Source organism: Leucoraja erinacea, chromosome 12 (assembly GCF_028641065.1).
Source record: "Leucoraja erinacea ecotype New England chromosome 12, Leri_hhj_1, whole genome shotgun sequence".
NCBI classification, from domain to species: Eukaryota; Metazoa; Chordata; class Chondrichthyes; order Rajiformes; family Rajidae; genus Leucoraja; species Leucoraja erinaceus.
Genome location: NC_073388.1, coordinates 5,714,511 through 5,734,062, shown reverse-complemented (window position 1 = coordinate 5,734,062; position 19,552 = coordinate 5,714,511). Strand labels below are relative to the sequence as shown.

At 45.5% G+C, this 19,552-nt stretch overlaps 1 protein-coding gene across 1 annotated transcript in view; it reads right to left on the bottom strand.

Moving 5' to 3' along the window:
* Positions 1 to 19,552, bottom strand: part of alg13 (ALG13 UDP-N-acetylglucosaminyltransferase subunit) — a 70,684-nt gene that overhangs the window by 23,612 nt on the left and 27,520 nt on the right. Inside the window, exons 12-20 of the mRNA XM_055644186.1 lie at positions 17,860 to 18,025; positions 16,656 to 16,734; positions 14,164 to 14,272; positions 12,643 to 12,707; positions 11,148 to 11,248; positions 8,362 to 8,489; positions 6,424 to 6,432; positions 5,172 to 5,424; positions 1,587 to 1,703 (exon numbers count right to left, since the gene is read on the bottom strand). Coding sequence (XP_055500161.1) covers positions 1,587 to 1,703; positions 5,172 to 5,424; positions 6,424 to 6,432; positions 8,362 to 8,489; positions 11,148 to 11,248; positions 12,643 to 12,707; positions 14,164 to 14,272; positions 16,656 to 16,734; positions 17,860 to 18,025 — 1,027 coding nt within the window. The remainder of the gene's footprint in view (positions 1 to 1,586; positions 1,704 to 5,171; positions 5,425 to 6,423; positions 6,433 to 8,361; positions 8,490 to 11,147; positions 11,249 to 12,642; positions 12,708 to 14,163; positions 14,273 to 16,655; positions 16,735 to 17,859; positions 18,026 to 19,552) is intronic.

The following is a 19,552-nucleotide window of genomic DNA, read 5'->3' as shown; positions in this document are numbered from 1 at the left end:
TAACTCAGCGGGTCAGGCAGCATCTCTGGAGAACATGGATGGGTGACGTTTCACAGAGTGCTGGAGTAACTCAGTGGGTCAGGCAGCATCTGTGGAGAACATGAATGGGTGACGTTTCACAGAGTGCTGGAGTAACTCAGCGGGTCAGGCATCATCTGTGGAGAACAGGGAGGGGTGACGATTCCAGTCAGGACCCTTCTGTTTATCTGAAGGATTCGGACCTGAAACTTCGTCCTCCAGAGATGTTGCCTGACCCGCTGAGTTCATTCACGATTATTTTAGTAAACTAGCATCTACAGTGCCTAGGGGCTCCATTTTCCTGCTATTATATTTGAATTGTATTGTGTTAGCCACTACCTCAACCTGCCGTGTCCTTCAACAACTGATGTATCTGTTCCTCCAGCCTTTACACCACTTTCAGAACAGCATTCTTTCTCTCACTACAAATAAAATGTCATACATTCATGCTGATTATAAAGTATGTTCTGCCATCCGCAACTTCTTTATTCTATACTTCACATATATCACAAGAACACAAGTGATAGGAGCAGAATTAGGCCACTCGGCCCATCAAGTCTACCCCGCCATTCAATCATGGCTGATCTACCTCTCCCTCCTAACCCCATTCACCTGCCTTCTCCCCATAACCCCCAACACCCGCACATCTGCTTGCATTTCACATTAAAATGTATCAGCTTTCTTCTGCCCAATCTACCAGACTGCTTATAACACGCCGTGATCTGCAAGATACAAACTGCTGGAGTAACTCCACGGGTCAAGCAGCATTTCTGGAGAACATGCACAGGCAACGTTTCAGGTCAGGAATTTTCTTCGTCCAGAACGAAGGGTCCAGACCCAAAACGTCACATATCTAGGTGCTCCAGAGAAGCTTCATGACCAGCTGAGTTACTTCAGCACTTGGTATCCTTTTTTGTAAACCAGCATCTGCAGTTCCTTCCAACACACCTGGCAACATTTTATGCGGATGTTGCCAGGACTAGAGGGTCTAAGCTACAGGCATAGGTTGAGTAGGCTGGGACTAGGAGCTCAGGAGGACGAGGGCTGTTCTTATAAAGGCCTTTAAGATCATGAGGGGAATAGTTTGGGTGGATGCACGGAGTCCCTTGCCCAGAGTAAGTGAATTGAGGAGCTGAGGACATATCATAGGTTTAAGGTGAAAAGATTTAATAGGAATCTGATGGGTAGTATTTTCATACAAAGGGTGATGGGTGTATGGAACAAGCTGCCAGAGGCAGTAGTTGAGGCTGGGACAATCCAACATTCAAGAAACAGTTAGGCAGGTACATGGATAGGACAGGTTTGGGGAGATATGGACCAAATGCTGGCAGGTGGGACTAGTGTAGCTGGGACACGTTGGCCAGTGTGGGGAAGTTGGGCCGAAGGGCCTGTTTCCACGCTGCATCACATTATGTCACGGTTTCTCCCTCATGATGTTTCATGTAATTTGTATCAACCCCAAGGATGGCCACGTGCAAAAGATTCGTGCAAAAATGCTTTGGCGAGCTCAAGTCTGACGTCTGTGACAGATTCTGGCAATTACTGTAAAGTAGGTGAAAGACCATTACCGTGATCTGTAGGTGAAGTGATCGTAATGCTGACAGCATCTCTTCCCCTGGCCAGGAAAGCTATAGATATAATCAGGATCAAAGCCATGATGACTCATGTATCGATTTGCATGACTCCTGGAAAAATAGATTAGTATAGTTTAGAGATACAGCATGGAAATGGAAACAGGCCCTTTGACCCACCCAAGGACCAGCAATCACCGCCTGTCCCACTGTAAGAGTTAATTCACGCGCTCTCCCGAGCTTAAAAAAAAAAAAAAAAAAAAAAATCAAACTCGTGGTAAGTAGAATGAACGTAGCGGGTACGTCGGAGCTTGGGGACGTCTCCTAGCAGCTCGTAACGCTAACGGCAGGTACTCGGGGAAATGTGGTAAGCTCGTGAAGATATTTCAACGTGTTGAAAAATGTCCACAAGAGCCCCGAGTACTTACTATTTGGTACTGACCATTACCGTAAATCTCCAGAGTTCGAATCAGGGCAAACTCGGGAGAACTCTTGAATGAACTTGTACAGTGGGACAGAGCTTTCACACTATCCTACATCCAAGGGCCAATGTACAATTCTTACCAAAGCCAATTAACCCACAAACCTGTACGTCTTTGGAGGGCGGGAGGAAACCGAAGCACCCGGAGAAAACCCACGTGGTCCACGGAGAACGTACAAACTCCATACAGACAGTGCCCGTAGTCAGGATCAAACCCAGATCTCTGGCGCTGTTAGGCAGCAACTCTACCGCTGCGCCACATTGCCACCCACCAATAGTGCATATAACAATATTTTTTTAATTTTCAACCCTCAAGTATTTCCTTAAGATTGCTTAAGACTGGATTTACTCGGTGTACATGGCTTTTGATGAACACAAGCCTGATATTAAAGAAATGAAACCTTCTCTCTCTAATTTTAACATTCATCCTCCCAAAGCAATTACAAATATATTTAATTAAGGATATATACAAGAGTCTGTCAAAAGCACAGAACAATGTCTATAATGCAGCAACAGAATGATGCCTAGACTTATAAACATAGAAATTAGGTGCAGGAGTAGGCCATTCGGCCCTTCGAGCCTGCACCGCCATTCAATAGGATCATGCCTGATCATCCAAAATCAGTACCCTGTTCCTGCTTTATCCCCATATCCCTCGACTCCATTAGCCCCAAAGAGCTATATCTAGCTCTCTTGAAATCATCCAGTGAATTGGCCCACACTGCCTTCTGTAGCAGAGAATTTCACAGATTCACAACTCTGAGTGAAAATGTTCTTCCCATCTCAGTCTTAAGTGGCCTACCCCTTATTCTTAAACTGTGACCAATGGTTCTAGACTCCCACAACATCAGACCATTCTCCCTGTCCAATCCCTTAAGAATTTTACATGCTTCCATAAGATCCCCATTCATCCTTCTAAATTCCAGTGAATACAAGTCCAGTCGACCCTTACTAGACTAATACCTGGATTAGGGGGGTATGGGCCACAGGCCAGAGGTTGGACAGACTTGGATTGTTTTCCCTGGAATACTAGAGGTCTGATACAAGTTATATTATAGACTTTCATAAATGATATTATACAAGTCTATACAATTATGAGGCACAGATAGGGTGGAAATATGGGAGTAAGATTGTCCTGTCAACGGAAGGTTAGAGGCCCCCCGACCTCGGGAGAACAAAGGAGGGAAGACATTGAACTTTTTTTTTCTCGCCTTCCATCACAGTGAGGAATGTGGAGGAGTCACTGTGGTGGATGTTTATGTTAAAATGTATTTTGTGTGTTCTGTTGCATTCTGCTGGTATGACTATGGCAAATCAAATTCCTCGTATGTTGCAAAACATACTTGGTTAATAAAGTACGATTATGAAATATCAAAGACAAGAGGGCATAACTAAGGCGAGAGAAGGGCAAAGTTTGAGATATGCGGGCAAGTTTTTATTTATAAACAGAGGGTCACGAGTTGCCTAGAAACATTGGTGAGGGTGACGGTGGATGCAGATACTATAGTGGCATTCAAGAGACTTTAAGATGGGCGCATGGTTATAGATTATACGCATGTAGATTAGTTTTTCTTGACTTCATGGTCAGCACAGACATTGCAGGCCGAAGAGCCTGCTCCTACGCTGCACGGTTCCATATTCAGCAGGTCATTCCACCATCTGAGTGACATGTGGATCAATTATTGTTACTGAGCTTGAAATGAACCGTCAGGCTAAATTCCACAATCCTCAAATATACTTCAGAATTATTAAAACAAGATGAGAAGAGCTTCTACCCAAAGCATAGACTAGCTAGCAAAACGGAGCTGAAACAGTATAATAAACATGTAGCGCTGGAGAAACTCAGCCGTTCAAACAGACCACACACACAGAATGCTGGAGTGCCTCAGCGGGACAGGCAGCATCTCTGGAGAGAAGGAATGCATGACTTTCCAGGTCATCTTCAGACTGATCAGATCAGACAGTTCAAACAGACCCAGTTCCTTCAGCACTTTGTATCTTTATTGGCAAACTAGCATCTGCATTTCCTCACGTCTTTCCTCCCTACCCCATCCTCCTCTGAGCCTCACCTGGGCTTGCACACATTTCTCCTCCTGCCTGCATTCCTTCCTCAGGCTTCACAATTCGCACCATCTTCAGAGCTTTTGGCTATTCAACTCTGGTCTTTGTCCAGCCACCTGCCTATCAAAACTCCCTCACATGTATCCACCTATCGCTCGCCAGACTTTGTCCCGTGCCTCCTCTTCCAGCCAACTCCTCCCTCCCCCCATCCCACCTCACTACCATCAGTGCGATGGGATCAGACCCAAAACATCACCAGTCCATGTTCTCCAGAGAAGTTACTCCAGCACTTTGCCCGTTTTGTGTAAACTAACATCTGCAGTTCCTTATCTCTCTCTAATGAATTCCTACTCAGTTTTACAACCTCAATTGATATTTTCCCAAAAGCTTAAAAAAGTCCCAATGAAAAATACCCAGTATAGGCTGAATACTGTCACCCAGTGTGCATTGGCCTATGCAATCTCTCGTTTACCAAAGGTTTTAATTCCCATTCCCAAATTTCTGTTCTGGGTCTCTTCTACCATCAGAAAAAAGCCATGTGCAAATTGGAGGAACCACCTCGTATTTCACTTGGGCAGCTTACAACCCTGCAGCATGAATATCGATTCCTCCAAATCCAAGTAACTCCTGCATTCCTTCCACTCCCCCACCCCCTCATCGTCCAGCTAGCATTAGGATATCTTCCTCAGCCAACAATAGACTATTGTAGGCTCCACCCTTCGAGGTCAGCCCAGCTTTGTTCTGGACTTCTTCATCTTTCAGTCTTAAGAAGGGTTGCGACCCAAAACGTCACCTCTTCCTTGTCTCCAGAGATGCTGCCTGACCCGCTGAGTTACTCCAGCACTGAATGAATGAAATGAATACGTTTATTGGCCAAGTATGTACACATACAAGGAATTTGCCTTGGTGCTCCACTCGCAAGTAAGAACATGACACACAGTAAACAAACCACTAAGAATAAAACATAAAAAACATTAAGAATAAAACATTATAGTTTAAACGTGCGGATTAAAGATTGAGCGTCTATCTAGGAAAAATACCGATATTTTGCCGACCTGGATGGAGCGTAGGTGCTGCGTCCATTGCGGAGAGAGGGCGGAGGGACCCTGTACTGGTCGTAGGGAACAAAGTGGCCGTTTTGAGGCGATGGGATGGGCACGGATCGTCCGGAGGGAAGGCTGTTTTGCAGGCGTGGAGGTAGAACGGGTTGTCCTCTGCCACAGGCAAACGCCATAAAAACCTGCTTCCCACGCATCTTCTTCAGAAACCGCCTGCGTGACTTTGGATCAAGATCTACAACGATAAAGGTCTGGAGTCAAGAACTAAACTGCCCAAACACGGCAATTACTTTTACCACCAGCATACAGCTCAGAGTTTAGTTTAGAGATACAGCGCAGAAACAGGTTCCTTGGCTCACCGAGTCCAGGTCAACCACTGATCACCACATACTAGCACTATCCTACACACACACACACACACACACGGGACAAGTCGCAATTTTACCAAGCCAATTAACCTACAAATCTGAAGGTACACAAAAAAGCTGGAGAAACTCAGCGGCTGCAGCAGCATCTATGGAGCGAAGGAAATAGACAACGTTTCGGGCCGAAACCCTTCTTCAGACTGATCGGGGGCGGGGGTGGGCGGGGATAAGAAAGGAAAAAGGAGGAGCCCGAAGGCTGGGGGATGGGAGGAGACAGCAGGGGGACTGAGGAAGGAGAGGAGACAGCAAGGACTAACAAAATTGGGAGAATTCGATGTTCATGCCCCCGGGATGCAGACTCCCCTAACGGAATACGAGGTGCTCTTCCTCCAATTTCCGGTGCTGCTCGCTGTGGCCATGGAGGAGACCCAGGACAGAGAGGTCAGAGATGGAGTGGGAGGGGGAGTTGAAGTGCTGAGCCACCGGGAGGTCAGCTTGGTTATTGCGGACCGAGCGGAGGTGTTCGGCGAACCGATCGCCCAACCTCCGCTTGGTCTCACCGATATAGATCTGCTGACATCTAGAGCAGCGGACGCAATAGATTAGGTTGGAGGAGATGCAGGTAAACCTCTGTCGCACCTGGAACGATTGCTTGGGTCCTTGAACGAAGTCGAGGGGGGAGGTAAAGGGACAAGTGTTGCATCTCTTGCGGTTGCAAGGGAAAGTGCCCGGGGAAGGGGTGGTACGAGAGGAAAGGGAAGAATTGACAAGGGAGTTGTGGAGGGAGCGGTCTTTGCGGAAGGCAGATATGGGGGGAGATGGGAAGATGTGGCGAGTGGTGGGGTCACGTTGGAGGTGGCGAAACTGACGGAGGATTACTTTTTGTATGTGACGGCTGGTGGGGTGAAAGGCGAGGACTAGGGGGACTTGGCCCTTGTTGAGAGTAGGGGTAACCTACAAATCTGTCCTTTTTTGGTTTGTGAGGAAACCAGAGCAGCTGGGAAAAATCCACGCAGGTCACGGGAAGAAAGTACAAACTCCGTACAGACAGCGCCCGTAGTCAGGATCGAACCTGGGTCTGTCGCTGTGAGGCAGCAACTCTACAGCTGCGCCACCATGCTGTCCACCAGTTAACGCAGCATAATGCTCGAAAATAATCCACGATAGGGAAGAAATAAATTAAAAAAACTAGGAGACAAAGGTTTAAGGCACGAAGGGGAACGACTTAATACAAATGCAGAAGATAACTTTAGAAACGTAAGAAAAATAGGAGCAGGAATAGGCCATTTGTCCCAGCGAGCTGGCACCGCCATTCAATATCATGGATGATCCTCTAAGATCACTACCGTCTTCTGGCTTTTTTCTCCCCCACATTCCTCGATTCCTTCAGCCTGAAGAGCTAAATTTAACTCTTGAAAACCTCCAGTGAATTGGCCTCCACGGCCTTCTGTGGCAGAGAATTCCACAGATTTACAACTCTCTGGATGAAGAAGATTTTCATCATCTCAGTCAACCACTTAATTTTTTAAACTGCGAGCCCTGGTTCTGGACTCCCCCAACATCGGGAACATTTTCCCTGCAGTCAGGATGCACAGTCCACATTGTTAAGGAGAGGGTGGGGTGTGTGTGTATGGAACGAGGAGGTTGAGGCGGGTCATACAAATGCACTTAAGACACTTGGACAGGTTTAGAGGGATATGGGCCGAACACGGGCAGGTGGGACTAGTGTAGATGGAGCTTCTTGGTCAGCATGTACGAGCAGGGCTAGAGATTAGTGATTTGATTACATCGGAACAAAAGCAGCAAGGGATTAGACATGGAATAGTCACATTTAAATTGAGGAAATAAGCCAATTTGTACCAGAGTCTGCAACACAAAACTGATTACACAATGATTGGAGAATTATTAGAATGGAAACATGTTCTCTGGGGAATTGTGGTGAAAGAGAATTTGCGTAAATCAGACTTCACTCTGGAATTTAGAGATACAGCCAGTGGGGCGGTTGCCCCGGGCGCTAAATTTTTAGGGGCGCAAAAAAAATTGTTGGATACATTTTTAAAATAAAATTAAGAGGCCTGGGGAGCCGTTGGAGCGAGGAGGGGTTACCTGGAGCTGTGAGTATAAAATCAGCGCGGGCCAGGCCGCCACTGCGCCGCCCCAGCTCCGAGGCCGCCAGCTCCACCATTAGGCCTCGGCGCAGGCGGAGACGGGGGATACGACAAAAGAAGTCGCATCCCCCGAAGGAAGAGACCAAAAACGTGTTCCTTCCCCTTTCCCCCTTCTCCCCCCCCCTCCGCTAATGAGGCGCAGCAAAACTTTAAACTGCCCTGGGCGCTCAAAACCCACCCTACGCCACTGGATACAGTGCAGTGTCCCACCGAGTCCATGTGTGATCACCCCGTACACTACATGCTACGGACATTTGTTACCGATGCCAATTAACCTATAAACCTGCAAGTCTTTGTAGTGTGGGAGGAAACCGAGGCACCTGACGAAAACTCACGGTAACAGGGAGACCGTGCAAACTCCAGACAGCCAGCACCTGTAGTCAGGATCGAACTTGGGACTCTGGCACCATGAGACAGTGCCGGACACCCTGGCGCTACTTTACTGCTATGGCCGCTACCAGAGACTCGACCGCCGTGCCGATAGTTCACACTCCACAGAGGATACTTGATCCCGACAACACAAATATCAGGCTCTTCGTTCATGAACTCTGTATGGACTCCACTTAGAAAGGTTCCTGCTATCGACAGTTTGAAGGACAGTCACAGATTGATATTTAATGCTCACAACTCATTACTAACCCAACTCCGAGATGTAGCCACTGGGTATCTTCGGATAGCTGCCACCTTTTCTGTTTGAAACCATATTCCAGGCAGGAACTGGTGTGACTTGAGTCACGGGCTTCAGGTTCGTCAAAGGAACAGTGTGCCTGGGAACAATTAAAATCACAAGAACATCAAGGTGGATTTCAACACAATTGGCCAATAACCTCTGTGGGTCCCGTTCTTTTCATCTGTGTTTGCCCCATTTCTGAATAACTCATCTTGTAATTATTCATTGACAAGTTTATTTAGAAATAGTCAGTTTAGTTTATTGTCACACATGTGCTGAGGTATGGTGAAAAGCGTTTTGTTGCGTGCTAACCAGCCAGCAGAAAGACAAAATACAAGATTACAATCAAGCCATTCGCAGTGTACAGGGTTAAGAGTGTGGAGTGATTGTAGTTACGTGATTATAGATCTACTTCAGCGGATAGCAGAGTTAGGGGATATGGGGAGAAGGCAGGAACGGGGTACTGAATGTGGATGATCAGCCATGATCACATTGAATGGCGATGCTGGCACAAAGAGCCGAAGGGCCAAATCCTGCACCTATTGTCTACTTAGCACAAAAATAATTGCCTGGGACGGGCACTATCATGCAAGCAAAAAAAAGTCTGGACAACAATGCCACCAACATCTATAATAACATTTTGATTTGAAAAGATTGTTAACTAAAGTTGCTCAAAGATTGCAGATCCCTGCTGCTTTTCACAAGCTGCCCAGAACCAAGTGGCATTGTAGGGAGGAAAGTCATTGACCCTCCATCTTGCTCCTCCCGTCTTATTGCACAAGAGGCAATCTGCTTCCAAGGTTTTACTTAGCAAATTGGTAGTTGGGCATTGTGGTTGAGGTTATTTGTTTAAACTCGAGTAGGGAAAGTTTTATTCATTGCCGAAGAACAGGAGAGCAGGGAATAAACAGACATATTTACACCTACACTCAGTCTGCCTTGGCCGAGGCGATCTCCCCGTTGCCAAACATTTTAACTCCCCTTCTCATCCCCCATCCCGACCTCTCTGTTCTGGGCCTCCTCCACTGCCAGGGCGAAGGCATACACAAATTGGAGGGACAGCAACTCGTATTTCACTTGGGCAGCTTACACCCCAAAGGCATGAATATCGACTTCTCCAACGTCAAATAACCCTTGCTTCCCCTCTTGCTCCCCGTCACTCTCCCACCCTAGTCACCCTGCTAGTTTCACAAACAGCAATGAAGCATTGTGGGTTCCATCTTTACCAAGCCATCAGTGTCAGTTCCGATCTGTTCTGTACCTTTTCATACCTCTAGTTTCCCTCTCCCCCGACTCTTAGCCTGAAGAAGGGTCTCTACCCGAAACGTCACCTATTCCAGCACCTTGTGTCTATTTATTCTCATTGTATTTGGTGCTAATCAGTATGTATAATGCACACCACCAGATGGAGGAACGGCTTTTTCCCCCCTCATTTCAAACATTCTACCTTTTCTGGTTTGGACAAATATCTTAAACATGTCCAAAGCCATAACTTTTCTCCCATTCCTTAAATCAAAACTTCAACTGCGGTTGAGAGGGAGAGATAGATCAGCCAGGATTGAATGGCAGAGTAGACATGATGGGCCGAATGGTCTAATTCTGAACCCATCACTTATGAACTACCCACGTGAACAAAATTCACAGTATAAATAACTGGCTATTCAAAAACCTGGAAACAGTTATGAAGCTAACATTGCCCAATCCATTCAATGCAAAGCTACCATGGTAATATTTGTAGCAGTAGATCCTTCTTCCCTGTGGCTATCAAACTGTACAACCCCTCCCCCTTCTGTCAGATTCAGATTCAATTTTAATTGTCATTGTCAGTGTACAGTACAGAGACAACGAAATGCATTTCGTGGGGTAAACTGACTCTCTCTTTCTCCCCCCCCTTTCCACTCGTCACTTCAATGTCATGTTTCATATATTTTGTGGTTTTATGACTGTTGGCAGATCAATGATTTCTCTCCTGGGATAAAGTTTTATCGTGTTGTATCGAGATGGGCGTGCCAAATAACATGAACATTTCACAATGATGTACACTAGGTGGCGCACACGAGCAATGACAAGCTCGGGGATCAGAACCAAAGTCTCTTTCCAGCTCAGTTAGAGAGATACACAAGATGCTGGAGTAACTCAGCGGGTGACGCAGGAGAGAAGGGTGACGTTTCGGATCGAGACCCTTCTTCAGACCCATTCTGGGGAGCGTTTAATGGAAGGGCTGGGTGTGAAAAGGAGAGATCAAAGGGGATGGAGATGAAGGAAAAATGTAGAATGGCACATTGTTAGCTGAGGGGATGGTGATAATTAGTAAAATTTAATCAGGATGACAGTGAATCTAGTCAGAGAACTTGGATGGGGAGAGAGGGAAAGCAAGGGTGCAAACCAGAGCACCCAGGGAAAATGTAGAATGGCACATCGTTAGCAGAGGGGACGGTGACAATTAGTACAGTGAATCTAGTCGGGGAACTTGGATGGGGAGAGAGGGAAAGCAAGGGTGCAAACCAGAGCACCCAAGGAAAACCCACATGGTCATGTAGAGAATGTACAAACTCGGGACAGACAGCGCCCAGCCGTCAGGATCCAAACCGGGTCTCTGGCGCAGTGAGGCAGCAACTCTACTGTTGCACCACCCATAATGGCCACCGTTTCATAACCTGTAGTCATTGCAACAGCCTCAGCCCTTTCCCACCTCAATACTTGCATTTCATATGCAACACATCTACCAGGAATTAAAAGGTTATACAAGACTAACTTCTCCGCTAGTTCTTCTATGAAGACGGTCACAGAGTTGCCATCCTGTCCTGCTTCTTGTATGTGAGCGTTGTAGTATTTCCCTCCTTGCTCCAGTTTCACCTGCAGGAAGACACTTTTGAATCAGCGGGTCCCATTAATGAATTGACAACTCCTCTTTTGAGAAGCAAAGAGAGGGAAGAATTACATTTCGTGTTTGTCTTCACTCCTTACAACTCTATGTACGACAGTGATCACAACTTCTAGTGCGGATGGCCGTTGGCTCGCTAGGAGCTCATCCGCCCTTTGGCAGGTCTTGTATTTGGTCCGGCTGGGGGTCCACAGCCCCCTCCTCACCTGGCAAACCAGGTGGGGGAGACGGTTTAGTCGCCGACTATCCGACCATGGAGCAGGTAGCACGGGATCACATGGTACCCGTGGCAGGGGGAACTCTACCCCCCCCTGACCTGACCCGAGCGGGTCCCGATTATATAATTGAGCACCCAATCTATTTCACGGAATTACAGTGGTTACAAAAAACTATACAAAAATATAACTGAATTTGTAATTGGTGTAGAATTTGTAAAAAACATAATGATGTGGACAAATTTAAAAACCAAGTGTGTATTTAAGACAAAAAAAAAAAGAAACTTTCAAGTTCTTAAAACTATTTATGGAGCCAACTTTAACAATTGACATTAATTCCCATAGTTATTCCTCACTGATATCCCAGACAATCAAATGTTTTATGTTTTCAATAACATTGAAGCAAGTGTTTGCCTAGATAGCAAGAACAGTTTTAAGGTGAGAGTAGCATAGTTTAAAGGAGAAATGCAGGCCAAGCTTTTAAAAAGAGAATGCAGAGTACCTGGAGACAGATAAAGTAGTGGCATTTAGAAACTAGGTGCAGGAGTAGGCCATTCGTCCCTTCAAGGTCTAAGCAGCCCTTAGACTGCTTTTGGATAGGCACATGTACATATGCAGGGATTGGAGGGATACAGATTATGTCAAGGCAGATTGTGTCAAGGCATGATGCAAGAGTTGGCCTTGGCATCATGAGCAGCACAGACATAGTGGGCCGAAGGGCCTGTTCCTGTGCTGTACTATTCCATGTGTAGGAAGGAACTGCAGCCACTGGTTTAAACCAAAGAGACACAAAAAAAACTGGTGTAACTCAGAGGAGAGAAGGAACGGGTGGCGTTCCTGGTCGAGACCCTTTTTCAGGCGAGGGAAGAAGGGTCTCAACCCAAAACATCACCCATTCCTTCTCTCCGGAGATGCTGCCTGTCCCGCTGAGTTACACCAAGTTTTTGGGTCCATCTTCCGTACTGTTCCATATTTGTTATTCATTGCCGAGCAATCTTTGGGAAATCAGTCGCCAAAATAGGAAGGAGGCGCATTCCATCCCCCTCCAAAAAAAAAATCAAATAAAAATCAAGAAACAAAAAAAAGGTATTTCTTACCAAAAATTAATTTAATTAAATGAAGGCAAATAGTCATTCCTCAATGTCACTCACCTGACATTTATCCCCCAAACAGTACTGTCTTCCAGAAACCACCATGTAGTCTACCTTCTGCTGTTCTGTAAATGGAAAAGCCATTAGCATTGAAACGCTGCACTTAGCTCTAAATCTTTCCTGATCCTTTGCTCTTCAATAAGGAAATACATCTTCACAGCGGCTTCAAGACCATACTGAATATAATTAAAATATTTAAACAATTCAGATTTGTCATTGCAGAGTAGACAGATATTTCACTTGGGCAGCTTACCACCCAGCTGTGCAACTATTGATGTCTCAAACTTCAAGTAACCCTTGCATTTCCTCTGTCCCTCCCCCACCCTAGTCATCCTGCTAGTTTCACTGTTCGCATCCCTTTGTTATCACCCATAACCAACAATAAACCATTGTGGGCTCCACCTTTTGGTGCAGGCTCCAATTTGTTCTGTACCTTTTCATTCTTCTGGTTTCCCTCCCCCTTCCCCCCCCCCCCCCGATTCAGTGTGAAGGGTCTCGACTCTAAACACCACCCATGGATTTTCAGCAGAGAAGCTGCCTGACCCACTGAGTTACTCCAGCACTTTGCATCCATTATCGGTAGTTACCAATAGATTACCTTCCCAACTAAATATTACTTTGCTTAGTTTAGAGATAACAGCGTGGAAACAAGCCATTTAGTCCGCACCGACCAGCCATCACCTATACACTAGGTCTATCCTACATGCAAGGTACAATTTACAGAAGCCAATTCACCAACAAACCTGCACGTCTTTGGAGCGTGGGAGGAAACCGGAGCACCCGGATAAAACCCACAGAGAACCTACAAACTCCGTACAGACAGTACCCGTAGTCAGTATTGAACCTGGGTCTCTGTCGCTGTGAGGCAGCAACTCTACCGCTGCGCCACCGTGGATATTGTTTGACCACCCAAAGTCAAATGTGCAAAATCTATGCAGCAAGTCTAAATGAAAAATGCTAATGAAGGATTATCAATCCAAATTGTTAATGCCATTTGTCCAGCAGGGTGCTGTCTGATCTGCTATTTTCAGGAGAGTTTTTAGTTTGGATGTCAAACTTGGATTGGTATAGTCTACATTGACGTTCAAAGGTTAGCTAGCTATCCCATCAAAATAATCTTTCCCAAATCTCTTTCAATATTGTGCTATATTACAACAAAAATCTTTAAATCTGGTTTAGTTTAGAGATAGTTTAAACAGGCCCTTCGGCCCATCGAGCCCGCACCAACCAACGATCCCTGCACATTAACACTACCCTACACATACCAGGAACAATTTCACATTTACACCAAGCCAATTAGCCTACAAGCCTGTATGTCTTTGGAGTGTGGGGGGAAACCGAAGATCACAGTGCAAACCCACGCAGGTCACGGGGAGAAGGTACAAACTCCATACTGACAAGCACCCGTAGTCAGGATCGAACCTGGGTCTCTGCCGCTGTGAGGCAGTAGCTTTACCGCTGCGCCAGTTAAATGTATACATCCAACCCTCGCTAAACCAGAGAAAATACCACTATTTGTACCTTTTCGGATGTCAAGCCAAACATCAAATTCCACATTGCGATAAATTTCCGAATCCAGTGCCTTTAATACTTTAAAGGGAAATGGCATCTTCGCCGGCCCTTCCAGTGTCTGAAACACATTCATTAATTAATGCAGCAAATGCCGAAATAAAATCACAAATAGACAATCACAACAGTTCAACTGAACAGCCGAGGCTCCACAAGGCGCTGGTCAGGCTGCATTTGGAGTACTGTGAGCAAATTCGGGCTCCATATCTGAGGAAGGACGTGCTGGCTCTGGAGAGGGTCCAGGAAGTTTACAAGAATGATTTCAGGAATGAGTTGGTCAGCATATGACGAGCGTTTGACAGCGCTGGGCCTGCACTCGCTGGAGTTCAGAAAGTTAAAGGGGGGGGGGGGAAGAGAAATCTCATTGAAAGTTACAGAATAATGAAAGGCATAGGTAGAATGGATGCGGAGAGGATGTTTCCATTGGTGGGAGAGTCTAGGACCAGTGGTCACAGCCTCAGAATTAAAGGGCGCTCTTTTAGAAAGAAGGCGAGGAAGAATTTCTTTAGTCAGAGTGTAGTTAATTTGTGGAACTCATTGCCACAGAGGGCTGTGGAGGACAAGTCAGCGGATAGAGACTTCACACAGAGAGTGGTGAATCTCTGGAACTCTCTGCCACAGAGGGTAGTTGAGGCCAGTTCATTGGCTATATTTAAGAGGGAGTTGGATGTGGCCCTTGTGGAAAAAGGGATCAGGGGGTACAGAGAGAAGGCAGATACGGGATACTGAGTTGGATGATCAGCCATGATCATATTGAATGGCGGTGCAGGCTCGAAGGGCTGACTTGGCATAATTCCTGCACCTTGTTTCTATATCAAGGCAGAGATAGACACTTGTAAAGGGTGACCGGGAGAAGGCAGGAAAATGGGATTGGAGGCAGAGATCAGCCATGATAGAATGGCAGACGGGCCGAATGGCCTAACTCTACTTCCATAATTTGTGAATATTTTACAATGGCAACTTGTTAACATTTGACCGCCAAAAATAAAAACAATTCACAAAGTTGCAGAGTGTTGGGGGGGTGGGGGGGGGGGGGGGGGGGGGGGGGGAGTGGAAGATTGTGTCCCGATTAAAAAGGTGGGGCAGGACCACCAGTTGCCAGGAGAGTCGGTGATGTGCTTGTCCCGTTGTGATGAAACATCTAATTGCCAATGTCAGAGATATGGTCAAAGCACACCAAGGCTAAATCCAGATTACAGTAATCCCTGAAGCAGCAGGAAAAAGGACACAGCAAAAAAATGGAACAGCAAATTAGCTATTGAATCAGTCTGCTAAACAGTAGTTACTGAACACTAATAGACTATTATCTATTTGCACTTTATCTGCTTATTTATTGATGTGTGTATATATTTATATAATGGTATATGGACACACTGATTGAGGGCCTGAGAACAACGAGTTGGCTGAGGAGGCCACATATAGACCCCGACCTCGGGTGGACTATGAGGGGGAGGAACTGGATATTTTTAGTGCCTTCCCTCACAGTGAATTCTGCTGTGGGGGGACGTTTCATGTTGATTTCTATAGTGTACTGTTCTGTGTCTTTTTTCTTTTTTCTCTTTTTTTGTTTTTATGGATTTATTGACATTTGATCTGTTCAATTAATTTAATCAATCTCTGTAAAGCACTTTGGTTCAAATACTGGTTTTGTTGAAAAGTGCTATATAAATAAAGATTATTATTATTATTATTATTATCTGTTCTGTATTCATGCCGACTATATTCTGTTGTGCTGAAGCAAAGCAAGAATTTCATTGTCCTATCTGGGACACATGACAATAAACTCTTCGACTCTTGACATCCTGTACACAAGATATCCTTCTCATGCCAGCAGCATAATCTAGGGCCAGCCTCACCCCAGCCACTCCCTCTTCTCCCCTCCCCCCCTCAGGCAAGAGGTATAGAAGGGTGGAAACGCACACCTCCAGATTCACGGAGTTTCTTCTCCGCTGTTTTCATGCAACTGAACCACCCAAACAAACTGGAGAGCAGTCCAGAGCTACTATCTACCTCATTGGAGACAACTGAAACTTCGCCGACTCCTTCGCTCCATAGATGCTGCCTCACCCGCTGAGTTTCTCCAGCATTTTTGTCTACCTTCGATTTTTCTAGCATCTGCAGTTCTTTCTTAAACACTTGGGCCATCTTTAATCAGACTTTACCTTGCAGTAAACAGTATTCCCCATCATCATGTATCTGTACACTGTGGACAGTTCGATTGTAATCATGTACTGTCTTTCTGCTGAATGGCTAGCACGCAGCATAAACTTTTCACTGTACCTCAGTACACGTGAAAATATTCTAGTACACGAATAGCCAATGTGTCCAGCCAATCGCCAAAAAAATTAATTTGCAATTAAAATCTATAATTTGCATCCAAGAAATTGCTTCCATTCAAGTACCCCAATTCCCTTTCATGTCAAATTTAAATGAAACATTGATACCTTCATTTCTTCTGCTGCATGCCGAGCTGATTTCTCCTCTGGCAAACTTTCTTGTTCACTGTTTTCTTTGTCAAATTTGCTGAACCAAAAAAAAATGAAAAGCCTTAAATGTCACATCTGTGTATATTTAAAGAGCCATCTTGGAAGACTAAAGATTCGGGGAACCTCTAACATGTTGCGTCACAAGTGAGTTTAAAAAAAAAATAATAATAAAAGTCCTCAATTAATGTTCATATATCATAATTCTTGATTAGTACAGGCGTCAGGGTTATGGGGAGAAGGTAGGAGAATGGAGTTTGGAGGGAGAGATAGATCAGCCATGATTGAATGCCCCAACTCCACCCATATCCCTCATGACCTTATAAGAGCAGAATTAGGCCATTCAGCCCATCTAACCATCAATCATGGCCGATCTATCTTTCACTCTCAATCCCATTCTCCTGCCTTCTCCCCATAACTCGACACCTTTATTGCCACATGTACCCAGGCACAGCGAAAAGCTTTGGTTTTGCAAGTTCTGGGAGCAAATTTGGGCCATTCAATCATGGCTGATCTTTCCCTCTCAACCCTATTCCCCAGTCTTCTCCCTGTAACCTTTTGATGCCCTTCGCATAAAATCCCAAGTAAATCTGCCCACTATAGTTCCAAATTTGTCACACTTTACTTATTGATTATAAATTGACTGAATACAAATCAGATTAAATTTGGTAACACAAATCTTTACAGGATTTTTTTTAATTGTGTTCCGTACTTTTATCTATGATCTTCCCTTCTGTGTCTGTACACTGCGACTGGCTAGATTGTTACCAGTCAGCGGAAAGCCACTATATGATAAGTACACAACAAACGTCTTTCCCACGGTCTCGGTGCACGTGACAATAAACTGAACATTAATAGCTCAATTAAACAAAGGCCAATGTCAGTATTAGTTGGTCCAACATTCTGCTTTTTGCACAATATGGTGTCATGCTAAAGGCACACATCACAGGGTTAAACACTTACCAACAACTTTCATGAATAATCTAGCTCTAAAATACATTTTAGGTATTTTAAGATGAGTTTTGGGTGCTTATGGGGTTGTTTATTTAAGATGAGTTTTAGGTGCTTTAAGATTTCATTTTTGGCAAATGAACAGCAAACCAGAACCACCCCCCCCCCCCCCCCCCCCCCCCACCAAATTCATGGCATAACCACAACAGCAGACACGTACCGCACCGCCTTTTCAGCAAGAGGTTCAGCTTCGTCGCTGGCCTGAGACGCACTTGCTCGCCTGGTCCTCTTGCCGTGACTACGGAACAGTTCCACTGCGGCGCGCAGCTCCTCCTCGTTCACCTCAAACACGTCTCTGTACAGCATCTCGTACACCACCGCTGAAATGAGACCCATTTCAATTTAGTTTAGAGACAGCGAGAAAACAGGCGCCACGGCCCACCGAGTCTGCGCCGACCTGCGATCCCAGCACGCTAACACCATCCTACACACACACAGACAATTTTACATACATGTCAAGCTACTTGGCCTACAAGCCTGTACTTTGTAGAAGGAAACTGAAGATCTATTCAATGTATATTTGGTTCTTTTGTCAGTAGAATTGTCCAAAGCAGTCATCCTTGGCCAAAACCAACGTAGGCTGAAATACTGCCTGATCTCTACCTTTGATTTTCCCACTGAAATCTTTCCATGATCTAACTCTCCCTCCTATCCCATTCTCCTGCCTTCTTCCCCTAACCCCCGACTACTGTACTAATCAAGAATCTATTTACCTCCACTTAAAAAAAAAATCTCCATTGACTTGGCCTCCACAGCCTTCAGTGGAAATGAATTCAACAGATTCATCACCCAGACTAAAGAAATTCCACCCCATCTCCTTCCTAAAGGAACGTCTTTTAATTCTGAGGCTATAACCTCTAGTCCTAGACTCACTAGGGGAAACATCCTCTCCACATCCACTCTATCCAAGCCTTTCACTATTCTGTACGTTTCAATGAGCCCCCCCCCCCCATTCTTCTAAACGCCAGTGAGTTTTGGCTAAATTGCAGTATCAAACGCTCCCCATAGTTAACCAACAATTTCCTGGGATATCATATTCTCGTCAATCTCCTCTGGATCCTTCCCAGGACCAGCACATCCTTTCCTCAGTATATGAGGCCCCCCCCCCCCCCCCCAAAATTCTTGCTAACGAGGGAGTGCACATGGGTTCACAAGGTCATAATTTCTCTGGACCCTGGTGGGACTGTCATATGTTGATAGAATGGGGAGCAGCTGGGCTTGTATACTCCGGAATTTAGGAGGGGCGATCTTATTGAAACATAAGATTATTACGGGTTTGGACGCATTAGAGGCAGGAAATATGTTCCCGATGTTGGGGGAGTCCAGAACCAAAGGGCCAGAGTTTAAGAATAAGGGGTAGGCCATTTAGAACATAGATGAGGAAACACTTTCACACAGAGAGTTGTGAGTCTGTGGAATTCTCCGCCTCAGAGGGCGGTGGAGGTCAGTTCTGTGGATGCTTTCAAGAGGGAGCTCTTAAAGATAGCGGAGTCAGGGGATATGGGGAGAAGGCAGGAACGGGGTACTGATTGTGGATGATCAGGCATGATCACATTGAATGGCTCGAAGGGCCAAATAGCATACTCCTTCATCTGTTGTCCATGGTATTGTCTATAAGATTGCTTACAATACTCCAAATGCAGCCTGACCAGCACCTTAAGGGTCAGGATTGAACGCGGGTCTCTGGCGCTGCAAGGTAGCAACTCTACCACTGCATCACCTAACCGAGTCTTAATTATGTACTTGTGCCAGTATTAAGACTACTGTCATTAGAACACCACCAGTAACTGTTGCTATAATGCTTCACTCAAGCAGCAAATATTACAAATTAGACGTGACATTTATAA